Source organism: Toxorhynchites rutilus, chromosome 3 (assembly GCF_029784135.1).
Source record: "Toxorhynchites rutilus septentrionalis strain SRP chromosome 3, ASM2978413v1, whole genome shotgun sequence".
In the NCBI taxonomy this organism is placed as follows: Eukaryota; Metazoa; Arthropoda; class Insecta; order Diptera; family Culicidae; genus Toxorhynchites; species Toxorhynchites rutilus.
The window spans coordinates 268,544,519-268,557,060 of NC_073746.1; the positions used below are offsets into that span (position 1 = coordinate 268,544,519).

The 12,542-nt window shown below is 40.0% G+C and overlaps 1 protein-coding gene across 1 annotated transcript; it reads right to left on the reverse strand.

Moving 5' to 3' along the window:
* Positions 1-5,095: 5,095 nt before the first annotated feature.
* On the reverse strand, positions 5,096-11,482 carry LOC129774208 (glutamate receptor ionotropic, delta-1-like). Its single transcript, XM_055777916.1, has 4 exons — positions 11,401-11,482; positions 6,379-7,385; positions 5,735-6,322; positions 5,096-5,680 (listed from the first exon to the last, which is right to left on the reverse strand). The coding sequence occupies exons 1-4, from the start codon at positions 11,480-11,482 to the stop codon at positions 5,441-5,443; spliced, it is 1,917 nt and encodes a 638-aa protein (XP_055633891.1). The 3' UTR covers positions 5,096-5,440.
* Positions 11,483-12,542: the final 1,060 nt, after the last annotated feature.

The following is a 12,542-nucleotide window of genomic DNA, read 5'->3' on the forward strand; positions in this document are numbered from 1 at the left end:
CGCTGCAGTTGCTTTTTTTTGAGTATTTTTTGTCTCAGATCAACAGATTGAATCGATTGTTCCAGGCCTGAATTTACGATGTTACACGAAGAGCGGAAATATTTTTATTTGGAGCTGATCAAACAAATGATGACTTGACTTGTTTGTAACGTTCTCACTATACCTCACACCTCGGTAACTGACGAGCGATTTTTTCTGAATATAACCAGAACATAAATAAGCTTCGAAATCGGCTCAGCAACGATACCATAAACGCTATTAGAGATCAACAGATTTGATTGATCGTGGTGGCAGCTCGAAAATTTATAATAAATGATGGTATGTAATCCAGATTCAGAAAAACTATGTATAAGCATCATAAAATATACGAATGACTTGCAAATGTAAATGTAGTATTTGTAATGAATACATAAAATACATAAATAAATACTTGAGTCATATACAATAGTCTTTTTTCTGCAATATAGTAGGTTTTTGTTTACAACGAATATTTTCGATGGTACAGATTTTGAGAAGAAAAAGTACAGATGAGAAGGATTTTTAATCCATCTGGAAATGTGGCAACACTGTAGCACTGCATTGGCCAGGAGCTAAAGATCGACCATAAGCCATTTGCGGCAGGCTAGATTAAAAAAGAAGCTCGATTTTTGGGTGCCACACCAATTAACATGATAACAAAAACACATGATGGATCGATTCTCCATCTACGAAGCCACAGCCAAACGAAATGAAATCGACCCATTTCTTCATCGAATGGTGATTGGCGATAAGAGGTGGGTCACATACGCCAATATTGTGCGAAGTCGATCGTGGTCAAAGCGTGGTGAAGCAACCCGAATGGTGGCCAAATTCGGTCTAACGACCAGGAAGTTCTACTGTGTATTTGGTGGAACTTGAAATGAATCATTTATTATGAGTTGCTTCTGTATGGTCAAACACTAAATTCAGATCTCTACTTATGTTGTTCATAATGTAGTGTAGTGTCTAAATAATGTAGTGTAGGGCCATTCATTTGATACACATATCCCAATTAACTTCTTTTTTTTTGATGACGGCCATTTTGGACTTGTATTTTTCATAAATAACTACTTATCAAGTTCTTTCCATTGATATCTATATTGATTGGGTTTTAAAAATACACATATATCGCCATTTTGAGCTGGCGGTCTTCTTCTTCTTCTTCAATGGCACTAACGTTCCTAGAGGAACTTCGCCGTCTCAACGTAGTATTACTTGCGTCATTTTTATTAGTACTTAGTTGAGATTTCTATGCCAAATAACACGCCTTGAATGCATTCTGAGTGGCAAGCTCTAGAATACGCGTGACCACAGTGCAAGACGGAGGCAATTTCTTTGACGAAAAATTCCCCCGACCAGAACGGGAATCGAACCCGAACACCCGGCATGTTAGTTGTGACGCTAACCACTCGGCCACGGGAGCACTGCTGGCGGTCATTGGATTTGAATTTTTTATAGATAACTGTGTTCTACTAGCCAAGCCCTGTTATTTGATATCCAAATTGATGTGGTTCTGAGAAAATATGTAGTCCGCTAGTTTGTAGCGGCTGCTATCTTGGATTTTCAAGATAATGAAATACGCTATGATGACAGCAGAGATAAAGCTGTGATCCAAATTTCAGTTCAATCGGTCAACAGGAAGAGGATCGAATTTCTATTAATTCGGGACAACGCTATAGACATACAAAGTTACAAAATTACAACATATAAACCGGTCAAGCTAAATAAAACCATTTAAGAAGAGTGTAATTGCGATTTGACTAAAGGATTTCAAGCGGAAAAGGAATTTGGCAGCCAAAAAAGTGAGAACTTTTATTCAGAAGATGATGGACCATGTACGAAGAAATGATCGAGAAATGGCTTGTGTTAAGAATAAAACTGAAACGATAGTGTTCAAACAGAAAGATAAAACGTGAGAAACGCCCAACTAATTATTTTGCGATACATGCGAAAGATATCACACGAAGAAGAATTATAGCAAATATTTTTGAAACACAAACATAAAAACATTGTTTAATAAATACTTAACAGAAGTTTACAAAAAACAAAAAAAAATCTTGTTTATCTTTCATATTCTCACTGCTCTTTCATGTAAAAATAATTGCGACCAGTACGACACACATATCGAAATTTAATACGAACGCAAAGGGTTGAATTTATAAGTTCAATTTTGAAATATAATCTTAGCTTTAGTATCATTGATTGGCATAGTTATTTTTAATTTGACGATGTTGATGGTATCCACTTAAAAATTCGTATACACTGCGATTGAGTAGGAAAAAGATAAACAGTGTTATTTATTTATTGTAAAGCTAACCGATGACGCAGACTTTTCCATCTTTTCGCCTTAGATTGAACATGAGAAATGATATAATTACTCTCTACACGCTACATTCGAATGATAAAATTACTCTCATTAAGACTGATTCGAATGCTATATGAATAAAATTGGTGAGTTGGGGAAAAAATATTATTGAGATCAAGTCCTAACTAGTATTGAATCGTTGTTTTGAAAAATCGTGAAATCTGTTTGAAAACCAAAAAAATCTGTAATCTGTATCTACAGATTCTTGGTTTTAAAAAATCTGAAAAATCTGTATAAATACAGATTATTCTGTAGATATGGTAACCCTGTTCTTGATGTTATTGTTTCGAATATTAATTCCTAGTATGTAGTGTCCAGTGCTCCCTTGGCCGAGTGGTTAGCGTCATAACTAACATGCCGGGTGTTCGGGTTCGATTCCCGTTCTGGTCGGGGGAATTTTTCGTCAAACAAATTTCCTCCGACTTGCACTGTGATCACGCGTATTCTAGAGCTTGCCACTCAGAATGCATTCAAGGCGTGTTATTTGGCATAGAAATCTCAACTAAGTACTTATAAAAATGACGCAAGTAATACTACGTTGAGACGGCGAAGTTCCTCTAGGAACGTTAGTGCCATTGAAAAAGAAAAAAAAAGAAAAATGTAGTGTCCATTTTGCGTGTATAGACTACTCCCCCACGTACACCAAAACCTTTTTTTTTTCAAATGTTTATATGTAATTCCTTCAATTTAGTGTTTCATATATTAGCTGTAGATAGTTCGAGGAGCAAAATCGCACATTAAACTCATGATAGTTCCGCGTTTCAACTTACCCCGCTTTACGGGACAAGTGGAAACAATGCATATGAAAACTGAACATCTTCAAAATTGATATTTTTCGAAACATCCAGTGTGAATCTCTATTTTTTATCGAAAGTCATCTGTTATACCTTGTATATTAAGATGACTTTCAAGTTGAACTTCGAGAAAATCGTTTCAACTTGCCCCGGTATACCTTATAATGTACTCACTGAAACTAATGAAAACAACGATGTGATAGGATGTCCAGTATTTAGTTGCTAATATGCCTCCATATGCTTATGATAATACCACTTTTTTTGGAAGACGGTCCTGGACAATCAAGTTTAGTGAAATAAAACTGAATTAAACATTCAATCGAAAGCAGCGAACATGACGCATGTGAAATGAAACTTTTCGACAATAATAATAAATATAGTCTATTTAAGCAGTTACAAGCGTCAATTGAAAGCGTTTGTTGTCCAACTTCAACGGAATCAACAACAGAAAAGGGGGTCTCCGTAGCCACATTGGTTGCGCGTTCGCTTAGTAAGCGATCGATCGTGAGTTCAAAACTCAGGGCCCTCATTGACCATCTTTGTGTTGTTACAGAATAGCTACGTCCACGCAACAATCATCAGCGATGGAGATCGATCCACGGTCGAAATAAGATCGATTCATCCATACAACTGCTCTGCTCTGCCAGACACATCGGGCTACTGTTCTATAAAATAACTCAACAATGATCAAACAACTGTCTCCGCTGTCCGGTGGTCCAACTGGATAATGGAAGAACAGAAAGAATACCCTTACGCCTAAATGGCTACTGTGTGAATGTACCATATGTAATGGTATAGAAGGAATACTGGCGAATGGCAACTGTGTAATGTGCTAATTATAGATATGATAACCATGTGACATGTACACGATTAAAATTCCGCTCTGTTACAGCTAAAATGCTAATGAGCCTTAAATAAAATAAATGGGATAAAAAAAAACAACAGAAAAAAATGAAATAGAAGAATAGATGTTTCGGTATGCGTAGAGAATACACTCAATTGAAAATTACTCTCACTTAAAAGACACACTGAAAAGAAGTGTATCCACGATGACAACGGCGCGATGTCGATATCTGGATACAAAATTAGTTTTCCATTGAAACTTATCATTATAATATAAAATTACCTTCAGATACAATTTTTGCAATCGATTATTTCACCACATGTTTTCCATCCGCATTGATTTTATACAGAGAAGTTAATTTTAATTCATATTTTCTATTCGAAAGGTGTTCATTCTGCCTGAAAACCTATTATTATCTTTGACGCTTCACCAAACTCGTTGAACGTAGTTCAATGGCGTGCCGTTCATTTCGTTTTCACCGTGAAGTGTATACGGGAATAAGGCCCATAGTAATTTTCATCTTGGAGCTGAAGAGATGGACAGCTCCATTTCTTTATACATTTTTTTTTCTTTTTTTGTTGTTATTTCGCCATCTTAAATTTGGAAACGCTGCTTTGTTTACAAGTAGCTATTGTTGTACATCAGCCGGTTCATCCCCCAGTTCCGCTTGGCAACGAGTCCGTTTCAAGACTGATAGTTCTTTATTAGAGCGTGGTTTCCCCATATCCGTGAATTTGACGAATGTAACGTGCGAAAACAAATACAACAAACAAAATTGACGAAACCAACTTTGTTACAATCACAAGCTCTAAAAAAATGCGATAGATCAGCACGGAAGCCGGAGCACATGTTTCCGTTCCAACAGTGATTTTCAAGCGATTTTCGAATGATAAATTAAAGTTCACAGTACAACTTTAAGCCAGATTATTTTTTGAAAATTTCTTCTAGAAGCCATTGAGCTTTATTTACAAGAAACTAATACTAACAAGAAAGTAAAAAACGTGTTTATCACTATGTTCGGAGAAATTTATAAAATATTTAAAAAAGAATCTGTTTCTTCGATTTCAATGATTATATTCACATTCAATGTGAACAGAACCCATATAACATCGTTCTGAACACGATTCATAGGCTCATTTACTTATATTAAGTTAGTATTAAGCTTTAGTAAGCTAAATAAACCTCTACCCTAGAAATAAAATTCCGTTTTTGTGTAACCCAGACTAATAAGAGGTATAATTATAACTATTTCTGCGGCTAACATTAATCTACAACTGAAACTACTATTCCCATTTTTGTTATGCGGGACTCAATAAAAATCATGGCCAAACCATGGAAACGTTCATAAAGTTTGTGGCAACGGGTGCGAATGTCCTTGGACGAAGAGGAACTACTCCGGAAAGGAATGATTGAAATAACCTAATATTCTAGCTGTGTTATGCACACATGCTTTTTTGATGTTTTCCATTTCCTTTGTTGCAAATTGCTGTATATCACTTCGAGCAAGAATACAAAAAAACCACTAACCAATCCGATAGCTAGCAGAAGGAACGCGCCCAGCAGATGAGATGGTTGCAGTTTTATTGGTCCACTGCTATCCCGATGGCGAGATGTGGCTATAGCCAGTTGTACCCTACCGTTGGCGTATTCTGAAACTACCTGCGAAAACGGGAAGATTAACGGAGTCTGCGCACTAGAGTCCTTAATACTCACCTGTTGCTCCCAATAGCGTTGTATGCCGCTTTGGAAAATGGCCAGAATTAGCTCATCCAAGCGTTCTATCATGGGCCACGTTTTGGTGGACATGGCCACGCAGTTCTCCCAGTATATATCCTCTACCATCAGATGGTAATCATGTGATGCCTCTTCATCAATGTATTCGCCGATGGCAAAGTGTCCATATGGTAACCGTTCGATGCTGTAGCTGATATCTCTTCTTTTAGTATGTCCATGCAGGACCTCTTTCGTATGGGTCTGGAAATTTTGTAGCAGTTTAATAATTGTTGGTTGTGTTGCCATGAGGATCGAAAAAATCCAAGCATCATGTGTAGACGCCCAGATCATATCGCTGTCAGCCAATTCTTGTATTGTATCGATTGGTGGCTCGTAGCGCGGGATTGTCATAACACTAGACAATCCTCCACTATACGCGTTTCCCACCATAAGACCTACAAAAAGAACTGACGCAAAGAGAACCATCTGTGAAACGAATTTGTTGCGGTTGATTCGTAGCAGGACTGTTTGCAGAATGAAAATGCTGCCGACTACCATGAATGATTCAGACACATCTAACCGATGATTCTAGAAGAAATCATTAAATTAAAAGTTGTTTTTTATTTCAACTCACTCAATCTTACAGTTTTCAGCATCACATTGTACACCACATAATTCATGAAGAGCAGGATTATGGTCGAAATCACAAACGTCGCCAGAACGGCAATCCACAAATATTTGGAGAATGGCAGAATCGGGGTCATCCATCCACTCAGCAGACTTGGTTTTGGCGTAATACAGGTTACTCCAGTTCTGGAAATTGGCTTAGACAATGCCAGAAACATACTTTCATGGAACCATGAATACAGCGCGCCCACGCCTACGTCAGCTCTACGTTCGACAACTGCCCCTATAATTCCATTTCCTGTTCGATTGTCGAAAATTTCGCCCCATTCTCCGGTTTCGTCCAAGGATATATCAAGGCTACAATTGAATTTAGCGCAGAACTCCAAGAACACTTTTGATTCGGTACCATCTGTGTGTAGAACTGGTTTCTGGTTGTAATATGCATTGAAATTATCCGTTGGATACACCTCATTCCAAAGAGTGTATGGTGAGTAATTGAATATAGCCAAACGCACGAATTTCCCCTCCAGATCGTTCAGTTTATCTTGAAAAAGGTTGTTCCCAATGAGGAAAACATCCTGCGAGGGAATATAGCTATCAAGGAGGATCAAATCATGGAAATTCTCACGACTCGTAAATCTATTCGTAAACAGATCAATACGATCTGTACTGGCTGGAAATAGGAATAATAAACTTGGCACATCGTGAATGACCTTATGTTTGATCAAATGTTCCATTGCAGAATGGTTAGATTCGGAACTGATGAGAATGATGACTTTCTTATTCGGAAAATGTTGCATCGTTCGATCATGAATATATTGAAATCGATCCAGGAACTGTGACGCAGCATCGTTGGTCAGAACGAAAGATTGACAACCATTTTCGATACTGGTCAGAAGAACATCTTCGTTTGCTTCAGCTATGCTTATCCAAATCGTTGGATGTTGATGTTTCGGATAAAATACACTCTCTGTTCCATATCCAACGATACATGTGCAGTACGACTGACTGAAGTACTGAAAAACTGACACAAAACAATTAAACCAATATCGTAAAAGCGATTGCTACATACTTATAATATTGAGCAGGGATGAAACCGCCGAAAACTGTGAATTTTCCGGAAGAAGCCGACTATAATCACTGGTATTGTACATTTTTACTTCTATTGAAGGTTTACGGAAAACTCATTTTATAGTTTCTAGGATTAATACATTATTGCTTTTGGTCGATTGGATAATGGAGCATTTATTTGACTGTGTATTAAATTCGTTCCTGAACTGTTCAGCTTGTTGTTATACACCCAGTGGGATTAGAAGCTAATAATTCAATTTTCTACCGATATACGTTAATTGGATAATCACTTACGCAAGCAAGTTATCTCTTTTGCGAGTAAACAACAAATGGTTTAAATGGATCGCTTGTCTCAGTGTCGACATTGTAACTATTAATGGTATTTATACCAGCGCTACTAGTTTGATATACAACAACAATCGGAACAGCGAAAACGTTATCCTTTCGTATAATATATGTGATTATACACAGCAGTATTTATTCACCAAATCAAATATGAATGATGAAAATACTGTGGCGTGGCGTGGTTAGATGTGTGTATTTATCAGTCATCACAAATTGGTTAGTTGATTTCTGGAAATTCGATTTCAGTTACGCTACTCTGAGTATTTATGATAATTTTTCATTGATTGTATCCTTGAGCATAACAATGGATGGTGATATTACTTCTGGATACTTCTTCGATTTGGAAACCAATTATTTCAGTCGAACCGTCTCCGTACAACACCAGTGCCATTTTAATATAAGTCAGAAGAATCCAACGTCATACACTGCGTTTCACTATAGAACCACTCAATTTTTCTGGATTTCTACAGATATGTTGGAAGTCGGTTGAATTGAAGTATAAGGTGTAGGATATAATAACTATCTTCATTTATAAATCTGGCCATTTGAGCTTTATTATTTCTTAGGTCATCTGTAGTTCTCAATCAGATCAATTATCCCATTCGGGATGTTTTCGACCCAGCGGGGCCATGTTGTAGTGTGTATTTCATTCTACGCAGAGGATACTGCTCGTTTAAGCTCTTCAAATCACTCATACTGCTGGTAAGCTGCATCTATCATTCGTACAATCACCCCACATAAGTTCTTGATAAGGTTTTGATCTTGTAAACAAGAATCTGAACCCCATGTTCATTAAACCATGCTATGACCTTTCAGATTTTATGAATTGATACCAAATTACCCAATTAACATATTGTTTTCGATACAAAAACAGCAGTAAATGATTCTGTACTTCAATTCAACCGACTTCTAACATATCTCTGGAAATCCAGAAAAATTGAGTGATTCTATAGTTGTGAAACGCAGTGTATCATGGTTCTCTGTAGTCAAAAACAAATCCTCCAAATCATCTATGACCAGCATGCTTCATGCAATGCTTACTGTTTGACCACTTGTTTAGAGGAAGTGGTCGGAATCTAAGAACTGAGTTGTCGGAATTGGATTGTTTGATAAGTAATCTATGTATAATGGCCCAATGCGATGCATGACAGTAACGTGTATAAGTTTAAGAAAGCCCCCAACGACGAATGGGTAACTGTACACGATGAACCGCGATCAGTCTAATCATTAGAGATCACTGATGATTCGACCAGCACTCTGTCAGTTTAAGGTTATCGACAGCCGTCTGCGGTTTCGAAAGCTTGTAGAATTTATCACGCTTGTAGAATTTATCGAAAGCTTGTAGAATTTATCACATCCTAACATGTTCATCGCCCAGCGATATCATTTCATAAAATATGGGTTTCGTAAGAAACAGTAGGACAAATCATCTGAAATATATTAAATGTGCAATTTAATTCGTTCTGTTTCCACAAAATGGCTCAAGGGGCTATAAATAGTCGACGGCGACAGCTGCAATTTGCTGGATCGTGGAATGTCGACATCTGTCAACCACATATTATATACAAGTCTTTGAGGGGGTCTTCGTAGCCTAATTGGCTGCGTGTTCGCTACTAAGCGAACAATCATGAGTGTGTTATACTATCTACTACGTCCACGCAACAATCATCATGTGATGACGATTCCAGCCTCTCACTTCACGTGCGATCTGTTGCATCGGTAATTAGTGCTATTTATCACACAACAACGGAAGCCTCATATAAACAGTCCCGCTGTGTATATAGTCCAACTGTGAATGTTCGAACAATAGGAATATTCTTACGCCGAAAAAGGCGACATGTGTTGTTTATCGATAGAACAGGAATACTCTCACGCCTAAATGGCTACTGTGTTATATACAGGGTCTTTCAGATTAAACGCTCGCGCAAAAAATCGAATATCTTCTTATAATTTTTTTTCGCTCCGTCGATGGTAACACTACATTCCCCACTTCGGGACGATGATATTCGGATACTCGTTCAGTCTGATCGGATGGCTTTTAGTGTCAAGATGTACAATTTACAAAAATGTGTATTTTTAGTGGAATCACATTATTCGAGCAACCGAAGCCCTAATGAAACTTTGTCGTCTTTAATTATTTATTTACTATGACTCTACATCTCATTGAGATTAGATCTGATTCACTACTCTTCTCCAATAAACCCGGTCCATGGCTGCAGTTCTCCAACTCCTGGCTGCACCGATTTTTGCCAAGTCCTGCTCCACCTGGTCCAACCACCTCGCTCGCTGGGCTCCTCTCCTTCTTGTACCTACCGGATTAGATACGAACACCATCTTTGCAGGGCTGCTGTCCGGCAATCTTGCAACATGCCCTGCCCATCGCACTCGTCCAGCCTTGGCGACTCTATGGATGCTTTGTTCGCCGTAGAGTTGCGCCAGTTCGTGGTTCATTCTCCTTCTCCATACTCCGTTTTCCTGTATATCACCGTATATTGTTCTGAGCACTTGGCGTTCGAAAACTCCGAGCGCTTGTGAGTCCTCTTCAAGCATCGTCCATGCTTCGTGCCCATAGAGAACAACCGGTCGAATTAGGGATTTGTACATGGTACACTTAGTACGGGGTCGGAGCTTGTTAGACCTCAAGGATTTGTGGAGCCCATAGTAGGCACGACTTCCATTGACAATGCGTCTTCGAATTTCACGGCTGTTGTTGTTGTCAGTTGTTATCAACGAGCCAAGGTAGACAAATTCCTCTACCACCTCGAGCTCGTCGTCGTCGATCACAACACTACTACCAAGAAGAACTCTGTTGCGATCAGTCCCTCCAGCTAGCATGTATTTAGTCTTAGACGCATTGATCACAAGCCCAATCAGCCCTGCTTCGTGTTTCAGTCGGGTATACAAGTCGGCTACCGTCGCATGTGTTCTTCCGATTATGTCCACGTCGTCGGCGAAGCAGATAAACTGACTAGACTTGTTGAAAATCGTGCCCCGCATGTTGAAGCCCGCTCTCCGCATAACACCTTCCAGCGCCACGTTGAAGAGCAGACAGGAGAGTCCATCGCCTTGTCGAAGTCCCCTGTGAGTCTCAAATGATTCCGACAGCTCACCTGAGATCCGCACACTGCACCGCACACCGTTCATCGTTGCCTGAATCAGTCTTGTCAGCTTTCGGGGAAAGCCGTGTTCGTCCATGATCCTCCATAGCTGTCGGCGGTCGATTGTATCATATGCGGCCTTGAAGTCGACGAAGATGTGGTGTGTAGGGACCTGATACTCGCGGCACTTTTGGAGGATCTGCCGCAGTGTAAAAATCTGGTCCGTCGTCGAGCAACCGGGCATTAATCCGGCCTGATAACTTCCCACAAATGTACTTACTTTTGGCGATAGACGGCGGGAGAGGATCTGAGACAAAATTTTGTAGGCACCATTCAGGATTGTGATGGCACGATAGTTTCCACAATCCAACTTGTCGCCTTTTTTATAGATGGGGCAGATTACCCCGTCCTTCCACTCCTCCGGTAGCTGTTCTGTGTTCCAGATCCTGACTATCAACCGGTGCATACACTCTACAAGTTTTCTGGGACCTCCCTTGAAGAGCTCCGCTACGAGGCCATCCTTACCAGCTGCTTTGTGGTTCTTGAACTGATTAATGGCCTTCTTAACTTCACCCATCGCCGGGGGCGGTACGTCATCGTTGTTCATTGCACCGGTGTAGTCCTCCTCAACGCCGTCTTGGTCTCCTGTCTGCGCGCTGTTCAGGTGTTCATCGTAGTGCTGCCTCCACCTTTCGATCACCTCGCGTTCGTTCGTCAAGATGCCTCTTTGCTTGTTTCTGCACATTTCGGCCCGCGGCACAAAGCCTTTGTGCGAGGCGTTTAGCTTCTTGAAAAACTTCCGCGATTCTCGAGAACGATAAAGCAGCTCCATCTCCTCACACTCTTTCTCTTCAAGGCGGCGTTTTTCTCCCGAAAGAGATGTGTTTGCTGTCTTCGCATCAGTTTGTATCGTTCCACGTTTTGTCGAGTCGCTCGTTGCAGCATGGCTGCGCGTTCTGCATCCTTCTCGTTCAGGAGCGCTCGGCACTCGTCGTCAAACCATTCGTTCCGTTGTCTTCGTTGTGCATACCCGATGACGGTCTCTGCTGTGCTGCTAATTGCTGCTTTTAAGGTGTTCCAGTATTCATCGAGGGGAACAGCATCCAGTTCGTCTACCCCCGATAACAAAGCTTCAAGACGCTGCGAGTATGTTGCAGCAATGTTCGGCTCCTGTAGTCGTCGTAGGTGATACCGTGGTGAGCGCTGGTGTCTTATGTTATTGACGACTGACAGTTTAGAACGCAGTTTGACCATCACCTGGTAGTGGTCTGAATCCATGTTAGCGCCACGATAGGTTCTGACGTCGATGATATCTGAGAAATGCCGACCGTCGATCAAAACGTGGTCAATTTGTGTTTCTGTTTGCTGTGGTGATCTCCAGGTGTAACGGTATTGGAGGCTGTGCTGGAAGAAGGTGTTACGTTGTAACGATGTTACACATTTACCATACGGTTAAAAAAAAGTATTAACTGTAGACTAAGGGCGATTACACATTATCCGGTTTCTGCCGGACCGGTTTCAAAAAGCGTCGCTGGGTTTGGACGGAAAACCGGACAACAATGTGAAAGAGACCTCGTGCTACACAAAACCGTACATCTCTCACAAATACAAACATGCATTTATTTATAAGTGGATTTGACAGGTAAACATTGCTTCAAATATTCCGA

Bases quoted from the DNA above. Each gene is read 5' to 3' on its own strand.
- LOC129774208 (XM_055777916.1), bottom strand. From the start codon at position 11,482: ATGAACAACGATGACGTACCGCCCCCGGCGATGGGTGAAGTTAAGAAG. The intron at 7,386-11,400 runs GTAAGGATGGCC...GTTTTGTGTCAG, and splicing joins CAAGAACCACAAAGCAGCTG to TTTTTCAGTACTTCAGTCAG. The intron at 6,323-6,378 runs GTAAGATTGAGT...GATTTCTTCTAG, and splicing joins ACAATGTGATGCTGAAAACT to AATCATCGGTTAGATGTGTC.